A 24,258-nucleotide genomic window follows, 5' to 3' on the forward strand; every position below is an offset into this window, starting at 1 on the left:
AAGCGGTAGTGCGCTCACCTGGTATGCGTGCGGCCCGGGTTCGATCCTCAGCACCACATACAAAGAAAGATGTTGTGTCCGCCGAAAACTAAAAAATAAATATTAAAAAATTCTCTCTCTCTCTCTTCTCTCTCTCTCTCTTCTCTCTCTCTCTCTTTAAAAAAAAAAAAAGAAAGAAAGAAATGAAACAAACTAATCAATTTACACTAATTTAGGCATGAACAAGTTTTATTTTGACCTGACATGTGGGTGACGTGAATTCTACTGTCACTAGTTTATCTTCATAAACCACATTTTTACATTTAATTTTTGTGAAACTTAGCTGCTACTGCATATTTGAGGTCTCCCGCTCAATCAGTGTATTTAATTTGTTAGCCAACTAATAGTCACCAAAACTATGACTTGGTAAAGTTATGTATAAAACCACAGGCATCTGCCTCCTGTCTCTCTTGTGTCTGCTGGCATTTAAGGCTGTATGCCTTTCTGTGGCTGTCATATTAAGGAAGTTCAATTTTGGACATGAAGATGATTTATAAATAAATGTACAGTAATGAAATGGTAGCAGATCCCAGGGCCTTCCTCTTTAGAACCTTACACCTGGTGCAGGAATCCCAATCATACACCTTATTCCCTATGAAATTAGTTCAGATTTCCCGGAAGTAATACAGAGTAATTTTAACTGACCCCCTGAAGCAGTTTCTTGTAAGTTTCAATTTTTAACCAATTGTGCATGGTCTGGTAGAACTTCTGCAATGATGGAAATGTTCTACATTGGTGCTGCCCAACCTGGTGGCCACTAACTCTGGCTACCGAATGCTTGAAATGTAGCTGGTCTCACTTAGGAACTGAATTTTATGCTTTGTTTCATTTTAATTAATTTTAAATTAACTTAATTTAATTCATCTTAATTAAAATAGCCACATGTGGCTAGTGGCTATCTTTTTGAATAGCACAGCTATAGAATATCCCAGGATGGCATGTTTATTAAAGATCTCTTCATTTTTGAACTTTGACACATAAATGGAAAAAAAAAGGTCTAAAAATAGATGAAATAGATGTAATGGGAGATACCTTCCCAATATATCAAAACATTTTAAATTATAAGAGGAAAAAGAAAATCAGTCCAGTGATAAGTTTAATCTAGAACTTTTGCATAAAAATCTGGGTGTATAATTTAATTTCCTCCAAGAAATATATGTGTTTTGGCTTTTCAAATTTTTAGACAATAATAAAATTTTATGTTTTGTAAGCCTCTGTAGTTCCTATTTTCTGAAAAAGGAAAGGGCAATTATTAAAAATTTCAAGGAATCATGGACAAAATGCAAAACTGACTTCACAAATGGTTTTCCTTCTAAAACCCTAGGGAAGTAAGGAATGAATTTCTCCTTCCCCATCTTGAATGTGTTGCTCTTTTAAAATCCCCCACAGTTGTACATTTTTTAGCTGCAAATTACTCGAGTACCTTTTTTACCTGAGGGGTCAGAGCTACTCACTAACTGACCACCTCATCTTTATAGAGAGGAGCTTTGTCCTTTGAAAGCATTTTCCCCTTTAAAAGTCATTTCAGTTGCGTTTAAGAAACATCCATTATTATCCTTCCAGGGAATGTGATTTTTCACTGGGCGTTAGAATAAGATTAATCATCTTCGCCTATCAAGAAACACAGGCTTGATTAAATCAGACAAGGACATTAAATTCCAGCTTTACTCACTCTGGTGACATACCGACACCGAGTTGAGGGAGAATTTGTGAAAGTATCATTTGGCTGAAATTGTACGCCTGTCTCTTTAAATCTAAAAAAAATCCTTTCAGAAGCTGTAGAGAGAAGGTGCTAGAACTGTGTACGATCATGACTGGAAAGCAGGATCCCTCAGTGACTGCCGAATCTTCCCAGCACAAGATAGAGAGGCAGTTCGGCACACGCCTCCACTGGTTCTAGACAGAACGATGATCCTACCGACCAGATCTCAAATAAAATTCAATTGAGAACGCAGATCTTTCAAGGGAATGAGGCGGAGGCTCGCTTTTATGTCAAAAGCCACCAGCATCCTCCTTGCTAGACATGGACATGACATTTTTAAAGGAATTATTTGGTTACAGCGTTTTAAGCAAACTGTTCTGAGAAGTCTGTACATTGCATTGTTTTTTCTGTTCTTTTTTTCTTTTGCATATATGTAATTCTGGAGGTAAAGAAAAAGCCTGCCAGGGATTCAGAAGGCATCCCACTAGCGATCAGCTGACATTCCTAACTGAAGGCTGCAATGTGTTGCTTATTCATTTTGTACCGTGGGAGCTGCGGGGACTAGCAGAGAGCTAAACTATGCATTTCAAACAGCAGTGCTTGTGCAGAAAGAGGGGTGAGAGAGAGGCAGCCGGCGAGGAAAGAGCACAGCTGGACTTTCTCCTTGTTTTTATCCATTTCTGCAGGATCATGTATTCATAAGGGATGAGGCGGGCCACGGCGATCCCAGGCCTGAGCCGCGGCCTACCCAGTCAGTTCAGAGCCAGGCCCTCCACTACCGGAACAGAGAGCGCTTTGCCACGATCAAATCAGCATCTTTGGTAAGCAAACACCCCTCTACCCACCTTCCCTTCCTTCCCCTCCTCCCCGTCTGGCAGCCTCTCGCCCTCCCTGAGCCTCTCTCGGCTTCATGGATGGAAGGAAGGGAGTCAAGAATGTTTTCTCCCTTCTAATAATTTTATTCATTTTAGAAAAAAATCTGTTGGCATAGCAACCTGAGCTCAGATATTTTAGCATTGTCTATGGCATGGAAAAAAAAAAAAAACCTTTGTGTGTGTGTGTGTGTGTGTGTGAGATGTGTGTGTGATTGTGTGTATATATTTGTATCTTCTGTATGTGCAAAATATAAGGCCTTTGGGATGAGTGGCTAGCCTGTTTAATTTTTTAAAAGCTATCTGTCTTTTCATTGAAATAAATAATGCTAAAAATGTTCTTAAAGGTATTGATGTATGTGCATGCAGGGCACTGCTTATTTTTGTATATTGCATGTGTGTCTGTAATGTACACACACACATGAAAAGATAAAAGACAATTTTTAAAAATATATGGTTGCTGGCTGATGTCTCTAATTGGAGAAAAATCAGATACTTGCTACCCAGGGATGGATTGCTGGTTCGTTCTGGTTCATTCATTTATTTATTGCAACAATGGTAGTGGCTGCACTTCCCCATTTAACCCCTAAAGAATTTCCGGCACCAATAAAGCAAGAAGGGCTCTTAGGAGAGGAGAGGGCTGATCGTGGAAGAAAAGGGGCTGTAGGATTCTTCAGCATTTTTACTATTGCAAATGTGATTGCTGGATGCCCTTGTAGTAGCAAAAGGGGTGTGTGCTGGAAGAGTTAGTTTTCATGCCTCCTCCCCTTGGCCCCCCACGCGTGCGCGTGCGCGCTCACACTCACACACACACACACACACTCACACACACACACACACACACACAGACATCGCTTCATCCTTGGCATTGTAAACTCTCTTTAATCTTTTCTTCATTCATCTCACTTCTCAGCCAAAAAATTATTGAAATATTAGTTGTTTTGCCCAAATTGATGTTAGAGGTCACATGGGCAGAAAGAGTTAGTATACACTGCTTGGCTATTACATTTAGAACCTATGATGACATCATCGGAGGCCGACCCAGAAATGATCATTTTTCTTGTCCTATTTTTCAAACCCAATTTCTACTTTTATTTCTCAAGTCTTCCAAGGCTCTGATTATCTTTGAAATTTAGAATGGATCATACTCTTGAAAAACCCAAATATAGGGAAAATGGAAGTTAAAGCCCCTTCATATTTTGCTCATGCCTGCTGCTGTCTAAAAGCAAGCAATTTAATTTAGACTGCTTATAAATAATCCTACTCTTAAGTTCCTTTATGGAGAAGTTTCTTGTAATGCTTTGAAAGGTAATTTTTTTATTTTCAAGGAATGCTCTGCTGTGTAATGGAGATCTTAAAATGTCCACTATGTAGTTGCTAATGATTGTTAAGCACCTAGAAATGTGCTTTTGAGTCTAAATAAAGCATCATGGGATTATTAAATAATAATTATCTTCCTGCCATGATGTCTGACAAAAGAATACATATGGTATTTGAGAGCACCATTGCTACTTACCACAGACTCTGGTGAGACTTATACCTTTATCCAAACCTGCTCATGTAGAAGTGAGAGGAGGAACGGTGAGGGAGCCCGGAGCATCGGGACACCATGAGCTGGTTTCTGTGGAAGCGGACATTGTACCAGGTGGCCTCCCCCCTCCGGGACAGGTTCTCCTTTTCCCACGTGCCACACCCTCATTCCCACATCATATATTCATGACTCTCCTCCCTCCCTCTAAGCTACTACTACAGTCATGCCAGGATAATCTCACGCTGGCATCTGTGAACTCACCCAGGGCCACTCTGTGTATCAGCCATCACAGTCTTCCTGTCTGGGGAGGATAAAAGCTGCTTCCCTACCAGGCCATTCAGGCGAGGGGCAAGGTCCTCAGGAGCCCCTCTGAATCCTACAGGCTCCATAACGCCCATCCAGAGAACTGCCCAGCTCCATGTCTCGGATGGAGTTTTGATTTGCTGAAGGGCCCCTGTCCTCATGTAAGTTAAAAACAGAATAGCTGATGGGCTGTTGCTTCAGCCACAAAAGCAAGTGTTCTTGTGGCTACCCTTCCAAATGTGATGCCGGGTCATGACAGGATGGATGAAAGTTTTGCAGAGCTCAGTGGCATTTATATCTAGTGATTTTGAGGAAGAAAAATAAATCGATGGAAGGGAAAAAGGGTATGGGATTATATGATTCCATGCCCCATTTTGGACAATCTAACTATTGGTGTGGCTATTTTAACATATATTATCAAGGGCTACTGCTCTACCACCCATTATATTATTTTATTTTAAAACCTTCCAAAAGAAGTATATAACCCAGGACACTGAAATATTTTATGATGAATCCTCTTGTGTTTTTATGGATCCCAATTCAAATGAAAAGGACTAAAATGGCATAAATAACTTCAAAGTAAGAGCAAGATCATGGGGAAATGAAGGTCCAGTGTAACAAATAATCAAATTGTTGTTGAAGTCTTGCCTCACATCTCATAGCTGGTAGCAACACACATTGATTGATATGGGTTTTACTCTTGCTTTATACCCTTCCAGTAGAGGTTCTATCAAGCCACAGAGGGTTCCAAAAGTGAATACCAAAGAGAATTTAGAAGTTAGTTTTTTAGTTATGAGGAACAAAGCATGCGAGTGTATTTTACATTGACTTGAAAATTAATTTTAAGAAATTACTGTTCCTAAATTTGTTTTACAACACTACCTCTTCAACATACACCCCAAAGAGGCCTACCTTTGTGGCGTCTCCCCTCGTTAATATCTTCTAATCATGCTTCTGACTAAGGTGATTCACAAGTGTATGAAGATCATGAGTGACAGGCTCACACTGCTGGCTGCTTTTATTATTTGGACACCTCAAAACTGAGATCTGGGGGTCCTCACGCACTGCTACACACTCCAATTTATAACAAAGGAAAAGGAAGGAACACCAACCTGGAAACCAGAGGAAACTTTAGAATAGTAATTTTTTTATTATAATCTTCCAAAGGCAGAGATTATTGGCCTTACTCTGAAGAGTTAAAAAAAGAAGGACATTTACATTTTTTCTTTCATTTTCCTTCTTCTGTGAGAAAGTTCATACTAAGCTGATTTGTTATCTGGAGAAAGTTGTTTATATAGCTCTTCAGAATTATGAATCTGTCTCCTTGGCCCTTTGAGATGTGCATTGCTTAAATTTTTATTGTTGGTGAATGGAGATCCTCATGTTCTAATTATATTAATGACCCATGAGAATGTTTCAGCTCTTGCTACATCTGATGCCATCTCTTCTTAAAATTTTGTAGTGTGTGGGTCCCTGGAAGTTGCCATAGTAGACATTAATGTAAAGGACTCCAAGACCATATATATCTACCCGACAACTGAGTTGTTGGCCTTACAAAGGAATTCCCAGTGGACTGCAATGGTCTCACTGCACAGGTATGGTAGAACACATTAGGGACAGCCGCGTAAGGGGGACACTCTGATCTGGGAGTTCCCAGAGAAGCACAGAAGAGAAAATGGTTATTGTTCTGTCCAGGCAAATTCTTTTACTTGACTTTACTAGTTTCAGAAAGGGGTATACACTTGGAGTTTTCAAAATGTAGTCTAATTATTCAAATAATTGTGAAATTGGATATTTGAATCTATTTGATGCATAAGAATACAAATATATTAGAGCCTCCACAGTAAATGCTACTGTTTCACCTCTAATGAGCCCAGTTTTTTTTTTTTTTAAATACTTGAAAATGTGTTCCCTTCCTGGACAGTGTACCAGAGGATACTTAGGGAAATATTGCCTGTCTCCTTCCTTATTCTTTACTTCTTAGCTCTCTGAGGTCATTACTAATAGATACCATTTTTCACTGTGCCCAGCCCACGTGGCCCAAGTCTCTCAATAAACATGTGCCCAATGAATGAATAAATGAATGAATGAGGTCTCTTCCTGCCCTGCTGTCACATGAGAATTTGGATTTGAAGTGTGCATTGCTGAGTTATTCATATAATATTTTCTGTTGCAAGGCAGAATAGCCTAATATCAGTCACTCCTTTCAGTAAGAACTTAAAGCACCTTTTCCTTAGGTGTTCTAAAGAGGGGACTGTCACATCTCTAATGCCAAAATGTGACTCATTGTATTCTTTTTAAGAACTTGCCATAAATTTCATTTGTGCTAAGTGCTGAGGTGGCCACTTTTAACATACACATCATTTTGATTCTTACAAATAATTAATCTCGTAAATTGGCTTTGATCTCTTAAGAGGGTGACATTATCAGCCACCATGCTGAACATCTACTATGTTCAATAAGTTGCTTATTGGCCTTCTAGTACAGCATTTTGTTCATAATAGGCACATTTTATACTTTGTATAAAATGGTTTATTTTAGGGCCAAATTTTGCTGGGATTAAATAAAGAAGCTTTGGACAACTTTTTTTTTTTTTTTAAATTTCAGTCCTCCTTTGGGTCGTTATTTATCACTTGCTCTTTTTTTTTTTTACACAGCCCAGGTATATGAAATAGGTAATAATTCAGATTCAGAAATTATATAAGGACTGGGGATGTAGCTTAGTAGTAGACTATGTGCTTAGCATGCTTTAGGTCCTAGGTGGTTTGGTCTCCATCACCCTAAAGAAAAGAAACTGCACATACTTTTTTTTTTTTCCTTTTTTGTGATGAGCATTGAACTTGGGCCCCACATATTGTAAGCAGGTACTCTCCACTAGCTGCACCCTTACCCTGGACTTATTCTTACAATCCACAAGCTGGGTACAGGGAGAATTTTATTGTTAAACGTGTGCTTGCTCTTGGACCCATGCACTGTCATCTGTATCTCTATCACCAGACATGGTGAGCAGAGGGTAGAGACACACTGCTCAGCCTCGCAGGAGGAGGGGAGACAGCACGCAGTGAACCTTTCCTGTGTGTCGGGGACACCTGGCCAGGCACTTTGACATGTGTCATCTCACCCAGTCCTCCGGTCCTGTGGAAGATCATCCTAGGTCCTCTGTACATGTGAAGACCTCATGGGGTCAAGTCCTTTGTCCAAGGTCAGTTGCATAAGTGAAGGACCCACTGGGTGTGGCATGATGGCACTACCCCTTTGTGTTTTTTCACATGCTGAGGCTACCATTGTGAGAACTTGTCACTGCATCTCTGTAACTTTTTTCTCCTTTCAAGACTTACAAAAATCGTAGTTTAAACTTACCCCTCTCACCAACTTTGACTTTTGGCTGATTCCCTCTATTACTTCATGACAGAGAATAATCATTCTTTTTCTGCCTTGGTGATGTGAATTCCCTCAGGCAATTCAAGAATCATAGGACCCTGGTTAAAACCCCAGGCCTTGTAAAAATTAAAGAGGTAAATTATATGTGAAAGCCTTTGTAAACCATAAAGCATGATAAAATTAATGGCTTTTTTAAAAAATTCTTTTTACCAAGTAGCATATTGTTTAGCCACACAGTGTAAACTTAAAACACACAGGCATATATAATGTAATTAACATATTTTTAATATATTTCATGTTAAGCTTCACAAATGAAACATCTAGTTATACTTTTATTTAAATTCACATGTTCACCTTAAGCATGTATAAAACTGAGTGTCTCCCTGTGTGCCCAAAAAGACAATTTGCAATTTAGAAAGTTTGGTTTTGACAAATGGAAAGAGGGAGGTGATATTCTGAGGTTAAAAAGGTGATTATCCAAATCATGGAAAGGGTCCGAAAGCAAAATGTGACTCCTGGAATTAATGTACAGTGACAGCGTGGCAAGCTTTGTCACCAGGTGTACTCTGGTGAGCAGTAGAATCAGCCCTCTTTACAGGGCCCACCCACCAGTTCAGCTAGGAAATATTTCTTGGCTCCATTTTCTTTTATCCCTAGTCTCTTGGTTTAGGGAAATGGCCACTCTGAGAATATCTGGCTGGCCACACACCAGTGCTTGCGACTTGTTTTTTTAAATGTGTCATGGTAGCCTTAGTGTGTGTCCTGCCTCAGCTTTGGGAATTCTATTATAGAGGGAATACTAAAATTAAAAAAAAAAAATGGGGTCTGGGTAAGCCTATCTCTTAACTTGTTACCTGGGAACAGGAACTACTGGGATGTTTACCTGAAATTAATTAATTAATTAAATTCAGAAAGGGCTAAATGGTATCCTTTCTTTTTTTTAAATATTTTTAGTTGTTGATGAGTCTTTATTTTATTTATTTGTATGAATGTGGTGCTGAGAATCAAACCCAGTGCCTCATGCATGCTAGGCAAACATGCTACCACTGAGCCACAACCCCAGTCCCTAAATGGTATCCCTTCTATTGACTAAAATTACTTTTTCCCTAAAGTTGTGCTTCAGGAAAGCATAAGCATGAAGGAGTGAAGTTTATATATACATCCCAAACTACTTCTTTCCTTGCCTCCACTGAGAAATAAAACTATGTAAGAAAAAAATAACAGCAGAGCTGGAGGATGGCTCAGGGCTTCGCCTGCTCAAGCTCCTGCCTGAGTATCATCCCCAGCACCCAAAATAAATAAATAAACAACCTGCTGTCATGATGACTAAATAGATCATTCATTTTCTTTAGAGTGTTAGATGCCTTTTCAGAGTTGCTATCCTTTTTTTGATCTTGAAATACCTTCTGTTCTTACTCCTCATACTTTAAGGAGGTTTGTCCTTCAGAAAAGAAAAATGAATTTGAACCCTTGTGTTTGTTTCAGCTGGAAACATTTGAAAGTTCAGCTAACGTTTAATGGTCTACAGTGATAATACTTTCCCGTTACAGAACAGCACTTTCTTGATAGTAAGGACTCTGTCTAGTGTGCAGGGACACCTTCGAAAAAGAGCAGAGAAACAAACTGTTCTTTGTATAAAATGCTCTTTGACCCATAAACTGAAAATAGTACAGAGCATTAATAACAGCATGAAAATTTCCAGTAAAACTTGTTTGGGGGTTAGGATGGGAAGAAATACCTATGTCCATGGGAGTGACTGAATCACCTCATGAAGTACAAAACTAAAGTTATAATCTTGTAATTAATTTTTTTATAAAATAGGAAAAATGAGAAAAAAACTGATCTAACAGGATACTCTAACAGAAAAATAAGGAAGGATGGTAAATTGAAGGACGGTCTAGAAAATCAGAGAAGTTTCCTCAGAAAGAAACTAGAGATTCTAAGATTTTTGTTCTTACTGTTCAACTTGTTGGATATTTTCTAGAGGATAAGTTAAGGAAAAGTTACCAGGAAAAGCAGCTACCCAAAAGTCATAGAAATGCTTTCTCCTTTGTAAGAAAAAATTATTATAATTTGTTAACATCTCTTTTGTGAGGAAGAGGAGGAAGGACACAGATGATTTAAAAGAGCTCTCTCACCCCCACTTTCCCCCCTCTCCCTCTTCACCCCTGGCCACAAGAATAGGAAATAAATCATATTCAGACCATTTTAGAGGAATATTTAAAGTCCTTTTCACTGTTAGAGTCATAATTCTAACCAAAAAACAAAGAAGAAGAAACAAAACAAAACAAAATAATACAGTGCTTCTCAACTGGAGGGGATTTTGCTCTGCACGGCACATCTGGCACTATCTGAAGGTTTTTTTTTTTTTTTTTTTTTAGTTATTGATTGACCTTTATTTATTTACTTATACGTGGTGCTGAGAATCAAACCCAGTGCCTCACACATGCGAGGCAAGCGCTCTACCAACTGAGCCACAACCCCAGCCCTGGACCTTTATTTTATTTGTATTTATATATGGTGCTGGGAATTGAACCCAGTGCCTCACATGTTCGAGGCATGCGCTCTACTGCTAAGCTACAACTCCAGCCCCATGAAGACAGTTTCGATTGTCATGACTTGGGAGCTGCCACTGGCTGTGAGTGGGTCCAGGGATGCTGCTCACCGCCCTCCTGTGCATCTCCCACAACACACAGTTATCCAGCCAGTTGTCAGTAGCCTCCAGGTTGAGAAATGCTGGTGTGGTGGAAATAGCATGGCTCTGGAATCTGACAGAAATGGGTCTGAATCCCAGCTCCCCACCTCTCCCCGTTACTAGCTGTGTAACCTTGAGCAGTGTATAACTGGCACAGCAAAAATGTGTTAAAGCCTATTTTGACCAAATATAATAAATAAATAAATTACTTCCCTAAACTGCTCAATGTCTTCATCTACAAAACGGGAGCAGTAACACCTTTCTTGTGACTGCATAAGATGAATGGGATGGTTTTGAGGGATCAGAGAAGTGGGAAGCATACCCAGCACTGCGCCCCCTACAGGAGAGTGTTGGCTGTATGGACGGTGCCAGGACGGGGAACACCGGAGGGTTCTGTTCTGCCTGGAAAGTTTTCCCTCGTGAACCTGGTGATCTGAGTTCTGTTCCCTGACCCAATTCAGGTTACACGGCAGATCCATGAGCATGAGCAGGAGAACGAGTTGCGGGAACAGATGTCAGGTTATAAGCGGATGCGGCGCCAGCACCAGAAGCAGCTGATCGCCCTGGAGAACAAGCTGAAGGCTGAGATGGACGAGCACCGCCTCAAGCTCCAGAAGGAGGTGGAGACGCATGCCAACAACTCGTCCATCGAGCTGGAGAAGCTGGCCAAGAAGCAAGTGGCTATCATAGAAAAGGAGGTCAGTGTGTGTCCCGCGCCCTCGACAAGCCCTGTCTGTCCCAGTCAGTGGGGAGCAGGAGCAGGGTACCTAAGGGGCACCTACGGGTCAGGGGGAACAGGATTGCTGCCAGATGCTACTTAAAGTTCTCATTCGGAGATAAAATACTAACTGAAAACTCATTCAAATACATCCTCGCTGGTGTGTCTCTACCCAGAGGTTGTCACTCCCTTCTGGGGACTCACAGCAGGTTTGGTCCTGTACCTGCTGTGTCCAGTTCTCTTCAAATGGTCCCATTTAGAGGGGATAGTCCCTGCCAGTGGCCGATGCACTCAGGATGGACACCCTCCCAGTGGTGGCAAGAGATTCATCTAGCCAAGATTTGGGTTTTCTAGAGGGCACCTCCCTTCCTTATGCAAATTTTAAGCTAAATTAATTATTTTAATTTATTACTTTTTGATGATGCTGGGGCTCAAACCCAGGGCCTCACACACACTAAATATGAGCTACACCACTGAGCTACACCCTTAGCTCCTCTAAGCTAATTTTAAAACAGACAAAAGGGTAACACAAGCAGAAAGTCAAAGTATCACCTTTGTACTGATAAGTGTTCCATATGAGAAAGGTTTTATGTCTGCAGAAAAATGGGCCTAGTGACATGAACAAGATTCAGATGACTGATTCTGCTAAAGCTAAAACCAGGTCCCCTCCTCTCCTGCCCCCATGAGACTCAGCTGCTGTGGAGAAGCAGGGGCGGACATATACACCCTGGCAATGGAGCACACAGTGCCGGGGCACTTCAGCAATTAAGCCGCCTCTCCATGTGGAAGGAGCATTTCCCCAGCGGCCCAAGTAGGGGTGATGTCGATTAAATAAACCAGTCAGATTCTTTCTTGGGAATTTGACTTGGCAAATGTGTGTCAAGAATTGTTTCTAATGGAAGGATCTTTGATAATGGAAGCTAAAGGTGAAAAGATGTATGAAAAGAATCATGAAGCCTAATTTCCTGTCTCCTAAGTTCCCTATCTTCCACATACTTCATCTGGAGGGCTCTCCGAAACTTAGATTTGGTTACTTTCAGGAGTCACTATTGGTTGGGTGACCTTTCGTATGGTCTGTATTTTATACATGTAGGACACCCCCCGCCCCCGCCCCAAATGCCACATGCCTGACTGTTGTGGATCATAGCAGGTACCTAAGAAAACAAAATGTCATTAGCCTTCCTGTATACTTGAGATGATCCCACTAGGGAATCTGATCATTGGAATAATTAATTGGTTAGCGTTTGATTCTCAGAATAAATCATGGTTATTTATCCATTTTTAAATTTAACCCTTGGGCTGCCAACAATGTGATAAAAATCCTTTATTATAATTCTTGGTTTTCTTTCAGTTCGATGAATGTTTTTGTGTTCAATAAAACATGTTTATGGGTCCAACCTTCATACTTTTCCCATAATTGGGAATGTATTTTTCAGTGATAAATTTTTTAAGATATGAAAATCACAGAAGCTATTATTTTTTATTAATTATTTGTTCAAAATATTACATTATTCAGCACGTAGGACTCTTCCTGCACTGGGGAATGTAGACATCTGAATTCTGTGTGAAAAACAGGCAACTTTGTTGTTTTCTCAGGCAAAGGTAGCTGCAGCAGATGAGAAGAAGTTCCAGCAACAGATCTTGGCCCAGCAGAAGAAAGATTTGACAACTTTCTTAGAAAGTCAGAAGAAGCAGTATAAGATTTGTAAGGAAAAAATAAAAGAGGTAAGGGTACCGGTGTTTTAGTCACCAGGTTGCCATTAAAATGTTGGGGACTCAAAAAATCACTCAAGTGCCTTGTGATGGGCATATTCTCATCCAGCTCACACTTGACATTAGAATCACCTGCGATGCTTATTAAAAGAAATAGCTAACCCACTTGTAAATTTTTGGATTCAGTGGGCCTGGAGTGAAGTTTGAAAATGCATGTTGTAACAGGTCCCCACACAATGCTGAGGCCACTGGACACCGTTCTTGCCTGCTTCCAGCTTATCCTCCACACTTCAGCCACAGGGGTCTTTTCCCAATTCAAACCCAGGCTTATTACCCCAGGGCCTCTAGTCCCCTGGCTTCCCATTATTATTAGGACAGATCACCAAGGTCTCCTGCTAGAGGAGTCAGCTCCTGCCCTGCTTCCCCCACTGTGGCCCTGCACTTGACTACTCCACCCACAGTAGTCACCTTTCAGTTCCTCAAACATACAAAGCCCCTCCCTTCCCCCAGGTCTTGGCACACTATGTTTCTTCCACCAGGAGGTTCTCCCTACCCCAAGCCCTCCCCAGCCACAGTTCGTATCTATCCTTTCCTATTCCTCCTCCTTGTAAGATTTAAGATTGATTATAAGGACCTTCACTGAATATCACTTTCCCTGGGAAGATCTTCCTACCTGCCTCACCCCAAACAAGACAGGTATCTCTGGTTTCATAACACCAGAGTGTTTACATATTTTCTTTTAATATTTTTTTTTAGTAAATAGGTTGGTTCCATAGCTTAGCTATTATGAATTGAGCCACTATAAACATTGATGTGGCTGCATCACTATTGTCTTTATTTTTATGTGGTGCTGAGGATCAAACCCAGTGCCTCATACATGCTAGGTGAGCACGCTACCACTGAGCCACAGCCCCAGCCCTTTTAAGTATTTTTTTAATGATCGTTTGAGTTCCTTACCATTAGCTGGTAAGCGTCATAAAAGAGAGGAAGTCCTTTTTTGCCCACAACTGTATCCCTGTGGGCAGTACATGTGAGCATTGGACAAAGGAATGAATGATTCTGGACCTGTTGGTTGAAGACCGCCAGTGGACTCAGCACAGTGAACTCCCATTTCAGCTGAATGCTCAAGTTTCTTCAGTTCTCCCTTTATCAGTCCTCACAGGTGAATTGTCTGCAGTTAGATAGACTTTCCTTATCATATGACTTAGGATTTTTTATTTGTAGACTTACTTAATGTATTAAAGTTTAATTAAATATAATATGAGGAATTTCTTTTTTTATATTGATTTTTCATTTGTAGTTGGACACAATACATTTTATTTATTTATTTATTTATTTTTAGGTAGTGCTGAGGATCAAACCCAGGGCCTCGCACATGCTAGGCGAGCTCTCTATGGCTGAGCCACAACCACAGCTCCCCCAGGGCGTTTCTTTAGTAGATGAAATCATGTATTGCCATCATATTCTGATTTGTAGATTAACAATACAGAACTTACCAAGGCTCCTCTCCAATTCTTTTTCAATTAGGAAGGGAAAGCAAGAGGCTTGGGAGTGGGCCTCAGGATCTTATGCCCTGCCCAGGTAAGCCTCTGGTCACTTTTGGGCCTGACAGAAAATTGTCTCTGATTCACACTGGCTGTCCAGGAAGAATCTCTGGAACCAGCAGGTCTAGAAAGTTGGGGTATAGACAAATAGCCCAATGAAGAAAGTCACATTCGCTCCACTTTCTCCAAGTGATTGGCTTGTTATTATAACTGAAGGATATTTCTGGAGCACAGAGCCTGCCTTGATTTTTCTTTTTGTCATTGTTGTTGTTATTATTCTTTTTAGTCATACATGACGGAGTCTATCTTGATGTATTTATGCACATATGGAGTACATCTTACTCTAATTAGGATCCCAGTCTTGTGGCTGTACATGATGTGGAGTTACTCTGATTGTGCATTCACATGAGAACATAGGAAAGTTCTGTCCAGTTCATTCCACCATCTTTCCTAGTCCTATCCCCCCTCCCTTCCCTTCATTCCCCCTTTTCTAATCCACTGAATTTCTATTCTCTCTGCCCTCTTAACGTATGTTAGCGTCTGTGCATCAGAAGGACCATTTGACCTTTGGATTGAGGGGATTGGCTTAGTTCACTTAGCATGATAGTCTCCAGATTCTTCCATTTACTGGCAACTGCCATAATTTCATTCTTCTTTATGGCTGAGTAATACTCCATTTCATATATATACCACATTTTCTTTATCCATTCATCTGTTGAAGGACACCTAGGTTGGTTCCATAGTTCAGCTATTATGAATTGAGCCACTATAGACATTGATGTGGCTGCATCACTGTAGTATGCTAATTTTAAGTCCTTTGAGTGGTATAGGTCAAATGATGGTTCCATTCCTAGTTTTTTGAGGAATCTCCATAGGTTAACAGTAGTTTTTAATTAAAAACAGTAGGTTTTAGTAATGCACTATGCATTACTATTTGTACGATAACAGCAATTATTGAAATTAGCATTTAATGAATATTTTCTAGGTGCCAGGCACTGTGCTAAAGGATCTACATGCACTGATTTATAAAATGAATGCATCTGCATTACACACCACAGGTACGCTCTAAGCCCCTGCATAGAGCATTCCCTGTGGTGTGTAATGCAGATGCGTTCATTCATTTTGCCCTGATTTCTCAATAAGAAACTCTTGAGGTCTTCTCAACTGGGAATAGAAATAATCTAACTCTCTGTGTTTGCTGGTGCTTCAGAGGCCATGTTTTCCAACTGCAACCACCCTTTTGAGCTTTTATCACTCTGAGATACTAGGAGATTGCGTGAACCCTACCTTTAGGAGATTCTCCCACAGAACAAAGGCCCCACTCAACCTGATTGGGTGGCATTTGCTTATAATCCCAGGCACTTGGGAAGCTGAGGTAGGAGTATTGAGTGTGGTGGTGGTGGGGGGGGGGGGGTCCCACTCCATCTCCAGGCTATTCCTGGTTCACCATACTCAGATTCCACAAGGGACCACAGGCCTAAACTTCCTAAGTGTCTCAGTGTGCTCCTGAAGGTGGAAACCCAGAGTGAAATCTAATTGAAGAGAGCTTCAGTAGATCTTTCTGCGCAAAGCTAATATTACGCCTTATGAAGTAAAGCTTAGTTCAAAGTACATATATATATATATATATATAAAGATGTTGAGATACTTGAAGGGATTATCCTTGGAATGGCAAAGCCATCTCCCTTTTCTCAATTATTGATGATAAGGGCTGTGGGTAACACAGGATGCTGGTTGATATCCATGATTTGGGAGTGAATTTTCATGGTGATATTTGAATTGAGGTGTACAAACCAATGGTTAATGCCAAACCTCATAGTGAAGTCAGGGTGTGGAAAGATGAGTCACCCAGCCTTCCTGCTGGCCCAGGCTGCTCCAAGCTGGAAACAGCTTTCTCTTAGAGTTTTAAGTGAAACTTGAAAGCCTCACTGGACCAGCACAGGCGAAAGCCAGTTTTCGAAGCCTTCTTGGCTAAGGGTAAAACAATCTGAATAGTATGTGATGCCCGTGTCATGAAACATTAAGTAGAATAGGTGCTAGCAATTAGGAGAGTTTAGCTGTGTGAGTAGTTAGCCAAATATAGGTCAAGCTGCTCATATGAACAAAGAAGAGTACACTGTACTTTTAAAGTAGTCTTCTTACTTTGTCATAGAGCAACATCTTTTTTTTTTAGTTGTAGATAAACACACAGTATCTTTATTTATTTTTATGTGGTGCTGAGAATCAAACCCAGTACCTCACACATGCAAGGCAAGTGCTTTGCCACTGAGCCACAACCCAGCCCCAGATTAACATCTTAACTATTCTGATTCACTGCTTTCTTTCCTTTGCTCACATCTTCTAGAAAAATCATGAATTTTTCCCTTTCAAAAATACAGATGAGGACTGGGGTTGTGGCTTACTGGTAGAGCGCTTGCCTAGCATGTGTGAGGCACTGGGTTCGATTCTCAGCACCACATATAAATAAACAAAATAAAGGTCAAGGGGCTGGGGTTATGGCTCAGCGGTAAAGCGCTCACCTTGCATGCATGAGGCCCTGAGTTCAATCTTCAGCATCACATAAAAATAAAAATAAAGATATTGTGGCCACCTAAAACTAAAAAATAAATATTTTTTAAAAATGTAAAGGTCGAGAGGCTGGGGCTGGGGCTCAGCAGTAGTGCACTTGCCTGGGTTCGATTCTCAGCACCACGGTAAATAAATAAAATAAAACTCTATCAACAACCAAAAATATGTTTAAAAAAAAAATAAAGGTCATGGACAACTAAAAAAATACAGGTGATTTCTTTACCCTCTAATCCCAAGTGAATCATGCTTTCTCCTGAGATTCAAAACTAGTGCTGCAGTCACCTCTTGTCTTTGGAATCTGCCCACCTCCCTCAGTCTTGTCACCACCTCCTTTGTCCAAGCAGTGGCAGCTCCCCTCCCCCACTCCTCTTCCTCCTCCTCCTCTTCCCCTTCTTCCTCTCTTTCTTCCTCCCTCTCCTGCGCCTACCTCTCTCCCTCACCTGAGTCTGGGCAGCAGCAGCCCCCAGCTGTCCCCATGGACTAGGGGATATTCAGACTCTTGTCTCCCTCAATCTGCTCTCCACCTGACAGCCAGAACCATCCCTCTGAAGTGCATTCCACCAGGACACCCCCCCACATGGACGATCTGCTGAGGTTCGGCCCTCACCAGGCCCGCAAGGTCCTGCCTCAGCACACTGCGCCCAGCACCCTGGCCTCCCACCCTAGGGGCTGCTCAGGCTGTCCCCTTACCCAGGTGTTCCCCCCTCTCCTTTTGCACTGGTTAGCTCCTCCCAGTTTTCAAATTTCAGCTTGGTGGTCACTGAAATCAAAGGGTCATCATCACACTTTCTCAAAGGACCAAGTTCTTCCTCTTCACAGCAGTTCTCCCGGTGATTTTCAGTCCATTCCTGTGGTTCTCTGGTCAGTTTTCAGCTCTAGACTGTGGAGTCCCCAGGTAGCAGACACCGTGGTCTTTTGCTCACCCTTGCGCCCTGGGGCCTGGCACCTGAGAGGGGCTACATGAGTGTGTGGTGACTGGCCAGGGAACAAATACTGCTGAGTACAAGAAGCAAGAGATAGGACACCTCACAAGGGCCCCTCTCACTTCACACTCAACGAATGGATCCAAATCATTAAAAACTGGAGTCGGGGATGTGCCTCGCCAAGCCTTCCCATACTGTGTCTTCTGATTTCCAAACAGCTGCATCTGCAGTTGCAGTAAGATGTCATATAGTCCCTTTCACAAGACCCACTTGGGTTCGTTTTTTGTTTTTGTGTTTTAAAGGAAATGAATGAGGACCACAGCACACCCAAGAAAGAAAAGCAAGAGCGGATATCCAAGCATAAGGAGAACTTGCAGCACACGCAGGCTGAAGAGGAAGCCCACCTTCTCACTCAGCAGAGACTGTACTACGACAAAAACTGTCGTTTCTTCAAGCGGAAAATAATGACCAAGCGGCACGAGGTGGAGCAGCAAAACATTCGGGAGGTATTTGTCACATTCATAACTATTGGCACTGGCTCGGGAGGCAGTAGGTCGTTTGAGGGTGGTGACCTTGTCTGTTTTATCCATTCCCATGTCCTTCACCTTTAGCACAGCCTGACACACAGCAAGCATGCAACACAAGTCAGGGAATGTGTTTACCATTGATAAGAGAAAGCCGAATTCGTAGAACAAGAAATGGATTTTTTCTTAGTAAATGAAATGGAATTTTAGTGAACACCTATTATGAGACATGTCACACAGTGAAGAATCAAAAGAAGTAGAAAGAGAATTTTTGCTTCCTGCCTGCTTGTCAAAGACTTGTATTTCTGTGATTCCACAGGAAACACAAATGATAGCACGATGTTCTCAAGTTGATTCATTCAGTCATCCTCCATTTCCAGAGTACATCCTCTATGCTAGGCACTGGGGCAGACACCAGGGCCACCAAGCAGCTATGCTCCTGCCTTCGAGTGGTCCTGAATGGATCTAGGAGACACAGACATGTAACAGATCAATCACAATCTCATGAGTCAGGGGCAACAACTGACATGTAGGACGGCTTGCAGTCCTCTGTAGCCCACACGCACAGACACAAAGGGGTTCTGTGGAATTCCCATCTCAGGATAGGAATAATGAAAGGGGAAAGAAATCAGAAAGGCTCCCGATGGGGGCAATAATGGAATGTAAGTTTGACAAATCCTGGGATCACAGGGGAAAGACTTAGGAGCAGAGAGTGGAGTGATGGGAAATAGGGTGTGGACATGGCTGTCAGTGGTATCCAAAGAAAGGTAGATTTGAAACACAATTTGAAGTACAGAATAAGTAAGACTTGAGAGAAAAGAGGGAGGTGGACTCAGAGTTACTTCTATGGTTTAAGACTTGGAGAAATGTAGATCTGAGTAGAAACAGAGATGCTGAAAGAAAGGTTTTAGTAAGAAATGGATTCATCTAATACATTTGAACTTGTCAGAAGTCAAAAAGTCAAAATGAATAAGTTCAGTAGCCACTCAGAAATAAAGTATTTGGGTTTCTTTAATTATCGTTACTCTAATAGCACATATAGGAGGAAGTCTCAGGCTATGGGGACAATTACCATCAATACAAGCTATAGAAGGGCAGGGGCTACGGCTTAGCAGTAGAATGCTCGCCTAGCATGTGCGAGGCGCTGGGTTCAATCCTTAGCACCACATAAAAATAAAGAAATAAAATAAAGGTATAAAAAAATCACATCAATCTTTTAAAAAAAAAAAGCTATGGAAGATAATTACTCCCCTAAAATAATACAAACTACATTCGTGACTTCATCCATATCGGGTTTTGACCAACTGAGCTAAGATCAGCTCTATAAGGTTATTTTTCTTGAAGTCCAGAAAATTTCTTTTTATTTAGTCCTATTCCAGAGCCTCTTTCATGAAAATGTTCAAAGTTTTTCTATCTATAAAAGTAATAAAAGGACATTGAGAAAAAGACATACAGAAATATATAAAGCTCAGTAGTAAGTCCTTTTAGCAGCTTTACTGGGAGATCACTGACGTACAAGACGTATATATATTTAAGGTATACAATTTGACGTTTTGATATATATACACAGTGTGAAAGGATCACTACATTCGAGCTAATTAACATACTCATTGCCTCTACATAGTTACTGTGTGTGTGTGTGCGTTCACGTGCATATGTGTGTGCGCGCTCATAAAATTCAACTTAAGATCCATCCTCTCAGCAAATGGTAAGTATGCAGTACGGGACTGCTAACCATTGTCACCATTGTCCAGTAGATGTCCAGAAAATATTTATCTTGCATAACTGGAATTTTGTACCCTTCCACTAACATCACCCCATTTTCCCCTTTTTGATAATCTCATTTTACCCAGTATGTACCCCGAGACAGTCAATCCTTCATTTGGCATATATTATTTCAGATTTTTTTTTTGGGTGCCCATGCCATACAGCTTATATATCAGTGGGATTTTTTGATTTGCAAACAATTGAAACAAACTCTGGCTGACTTAAGCATGGAAAAGAATTTACCAGAAGGAAATGGGGTAGGTGACAACACTAAAGAAGAGAGCCGGAAAAGTTCAAGAATCACCGTGGAAAAGCAGTTTCCTCATTGTAGAGGGCAGGAGCTCTTGGACACTCCTCAGGGCACCATCATGTGGCCATATCTCCATTTTTTTAATGTTCGGATCATTTCTGAACATGATTCAGATTCCTAGGAGAGAGAACTATATTGGGTGGTGTGCCCAGTCCTTCTGCGACACTCTCTCTGCAGAAAAGTAGCAGACGTCCACTCCACTATCCCCCTGTCTTCTGTTGCCACTTACTGTCGAGCACATAGCGCTGCCTCATTCTCTTTAACCCCACAGTGTTTTGTTGTTTGGCCACATGGTCATTTACTTTGTGAGGCACTTCCCAGGGGGCATTTTGTTTAAAATATTACGATATTGCTAACAATGCCACAGAGAATATCTTTGTGCATATTTTTTAACATATACAAGTATTTTTGTAGATGTAGTCTCAGAGGTGGAAATTCTGGATCAAAGAATGAATACACCTGAACTTTTAAATAAATATCCCCAAATTGCCCTCTAAAGGCTGCATGCTCCCACCACAGAGCAGAAGAGTGCCTGTTTTCCTGTATCTTTGCCTCAACTAATTGAAACATGTGAAAGGATCACCACAGTCTGGGTTGAGCCTCTTCTCTCTCTACCACACACAGATGCTCACCCTCTGCCTCCAGATGTCAAACAAAGGGCTGGACCTGAGAAAAACTTTAAACGTCAGAGGCTAACAGCATGTTCGTCTGAATGTCTGAGTCTGGTTTTTCCTCAAGTCTCAGTAGCCATGAGGATAAAGAGATCCACTGCTTTTAAAGAAGCCACACCACTTCCATTGGGACTTTAGAATAAAGTGCTTGGACGTAGTTCCAGCCGAGGGAAAGGCAGGGAGCAGCCCAGAGCCATGTCTCACCCAGCAGGTAGACGCACAGGAAGAGGGTCTTGTGTTTAGCAGCTGTGTCATAAGAGGGACATGTCTGTCAGCCCTGAGCTTGGTGAGCTGTCACGGTGGGGTAAGGGCTGAGGAAAAGGGAGCCCTTTGTCCCTCACCCTGCACTCCCTCCAGGGCAGATAGAGTGCTTTTGGCAGGCAGAATCACCTGGAAAATGTTTGTAAACCTAAAAACCTGAGTTTTAGCTTTAATTTTACTTTATGGAAGTTGTATGACCTTATGATAGGCCCTCCATGCCTTCCCAAATGCCTTTTATGCCATCTAAACTCTTTGCAAGGTTACTGCCTCATGAGGTTGAAGTTAGGATTAAATGATATGTGAAATAAGCCAGGTGCACCCAGCAGCTCGGGAGGCTGAGGCAGGAGGATCACAAATTCAAAGCCAGCCTCAGCAACATGGAGGTGCTGAGCAACTTAGTGAGACCCTGTCTCTAAATAAAATGCAAAATAGGGCTGGGGATGTGGCTCAGTGGTTGAGTGCCCCCAAGTTCAATCCCTGGTACCCACCCCCCATACAAAAAAAAAGGTACGTGAAATGATTTTTAAAAATTGAGAGCCCAGCGTGGTGGCATGTGCTTGTAGTACCAGCTTTTTGGAGTGCTGAACAAGGAAGATCCCTAGTGTCCAGAAGTTTGAACCAACCTGAGCAACACAGTGAGACTCCAGTTTTTAAAATATTGAAGGCACATTACACATTATTATGTAGGTACAGGATTCAAAATAAGATGAATGATTAATAATGTTTTTTCCATGGTTTGAAGTATTCTAGGGAGCTTACCATTTACACCCCAGCAACTCAGATATACAAAACAAAGATAATAGTCAGTATCATGTTTCTCTCATTCTTTGAATAGTTTATTAAAACTAGATTTAAGATATTAAATGCCAAATATTTATTTCTGAATACAGAAAAAAGACATATTTATGTATTCTGAAGCATTTTCTTATGATTTTTCCTTTCACTTTTACATGCCTAATAATGCATGGTGGGGCCTGTGATCCTCTATTCCTGAAGATGCTAACATGTCGATTAAGAGATTGGTCCAAGGCCTGGCACAGTGGCACATACCTGTAATCCCAGCAATTCTGGAGGCTGAGGCAAGAGGATTGCAAATTTGAGACCAGCCTCAGCAACTTAGTGAGACCCAGTCTCAAAATAAGAACTAAAAAGAACTGGAGATGTGACTCAGTGATTAAGTGCCTCAGAGCTCAATCACCAGTACCAAAAAGAGACACTTGCCCAAAGCCATAGGTAAAGAGTGGGGTCACACCCTGAGCATTTTCCCATGGATTCCCAAACTTTAAGATAAGTCAGAATTAGCTGGGTAGCTGCTTATAGATCACTTATAACCCAGGTAATTCTGATGCAGGTATTTGCAGGTATCCTGAATCCTTCCATTAAAGATGGAGAAAAGCCCATCCTCTAAAAGTGTTCATTTGCTTTGTTATCCCCGCCCATGTCCCCATAAATTTCAGGGCACGGGGCAGCTCAAACTCAGTTTGGACTTAACAATTTAGGAAATTGTGGGTCTGTAAATGCTCAATATTGGGACGCCTGGAACAGAGGCCAGGGAACAGGACCTTTACCCACTCAGGGTTTTCTTGGGCGTTCTCTTGGCCCTGAGTCCTGGAGAGCTCCAGTCTGTAGGAGAGCTCTCTCGCTTTGGTGCCCCCTAGGGGCCAGTTACTGATCTAAAATGAGAAATCTGGTGGGGGGGTCCAGAGGAAGAAGAAAAACAAGACAGAGAAAAGAAAATCAGGAGGTTGGGAGTGATGATCTGGGAGACTTCAACTTCTTTGAAACAAATTTAAATGATGTGCATACTTTGGGTATTTATGAGCTAGAAAATAAGCCCCACGAGGGGGCTGCTTGTTCCCAGCTCTGTCACCAGTGCCCACAGTGGTGCCCAACACCCAGTAGGTGCTCAACAAATGCTTGTTGAAGAAACAAATGAATGATTTGTGACTGTGCTCGGGTTCTAGAGGCTGTAAAGGACTTTCCTTCCAATGAATAGAAGGCCCAGTGTGCAGGATATTCTCTCTACACCAATGCATACATCTTCTGATGCTTTATGAACATAAAGGAGTTGCATTTTCCCCTATAGGGTATGCCAACAAAGAGGAGAGTCAATGCTTTCTTTTCCTGATCTTCTTAGCTAATAACTCTACTCCCCTCTTCAGAAATCTTATAGAAAATCTTGACCTCTTTCCTAGCCCTCATCACTTCCAACCTTTCTCTTTACACATAAAAGTGTTTTCCCTGTATTAAGATTATTTTTTGCATGTTAACTGAAATTTTATTTGGACTAGCTTAAGCCAAAGCCAGGAAATTTATTATCAAAGTATAGGAATATCTCGTCAAACTCAGCAGTGGTGACACAGGTGGACTCAAGGCAGTTCCGGGACCGTCAGGAACTTGAGCATGACTGCGTTCCCTGCACGTCTGTCTTCTTTTTAATTCTTCCTCTGAAACCCAGATTTCTCTAATCCTCAATCCTCATAGCAGCAGACAACTACCACATCTGTCGTCTTTATATGACCCTCAATTCTGGCCTCCCACAGAGATTAACAGGCTCTGAACCTCAACTCCAAATTCCTAGAAAAGAAACGGGCACAAGTTGGGCCCCGTTATGATTCCGTCAGCTGTGAGCCACGTGTGTCCCTCAATGAATACCTATAACACTTCCCTCTCAGAGTGTCAGCCAGATGAGGACGGAAGTCATGGCTTGGTAAACATCTGTATGTACCCAGAGCA

The 24,258-nt window shown here is 41.5% G+C and overlaps 1 protein-coding gene across 5 annotated transcripts in view; it reads left to right on the top strand.

The window, feature by feature from the left end:
• The window catches only part of TAOK3 (TAO kinase 3), a 190,015-nt gene that overhangs the window by 154,119 nt on the left and 11,638 nt on the right, over positions 1-24,258 (top strand). For all 5 annotated transcript variants that reach the window (XM_081287950.1, XM_081287948.1, XM_081287951.1 and 2 more), the window contains 4 exons: positions 2,428-2,562; positions 10,985-11,221; positions 12,838-12,966; positions 18,292-18,495. In XM_081287950.1, the coding sequence (XP_081144076.1) occupies positions 2,428-2,562; positions 10,985-11,221; positions 12,838-12,966; positions 18,292-18,495 (705 nt within the window). The remainder of the gene's footprint in view (positions 1-2,427; positions 2,563-10,984; positions 11,222-12,837; positions 12,967-18,291; positions 18,496-24,258) is intronic.

This window comes from Spermophilus citellus (assembly GCF_964194105.1).
Source record: "Spermophilus citellus genome assembly, chromosome: 3".
Lineage (NCBI taxonomy): Eukaryota > Metazoa > Chordata > Mammalia > Rodentia > Sciuridae > Spermophilus > Spermophilus citellus.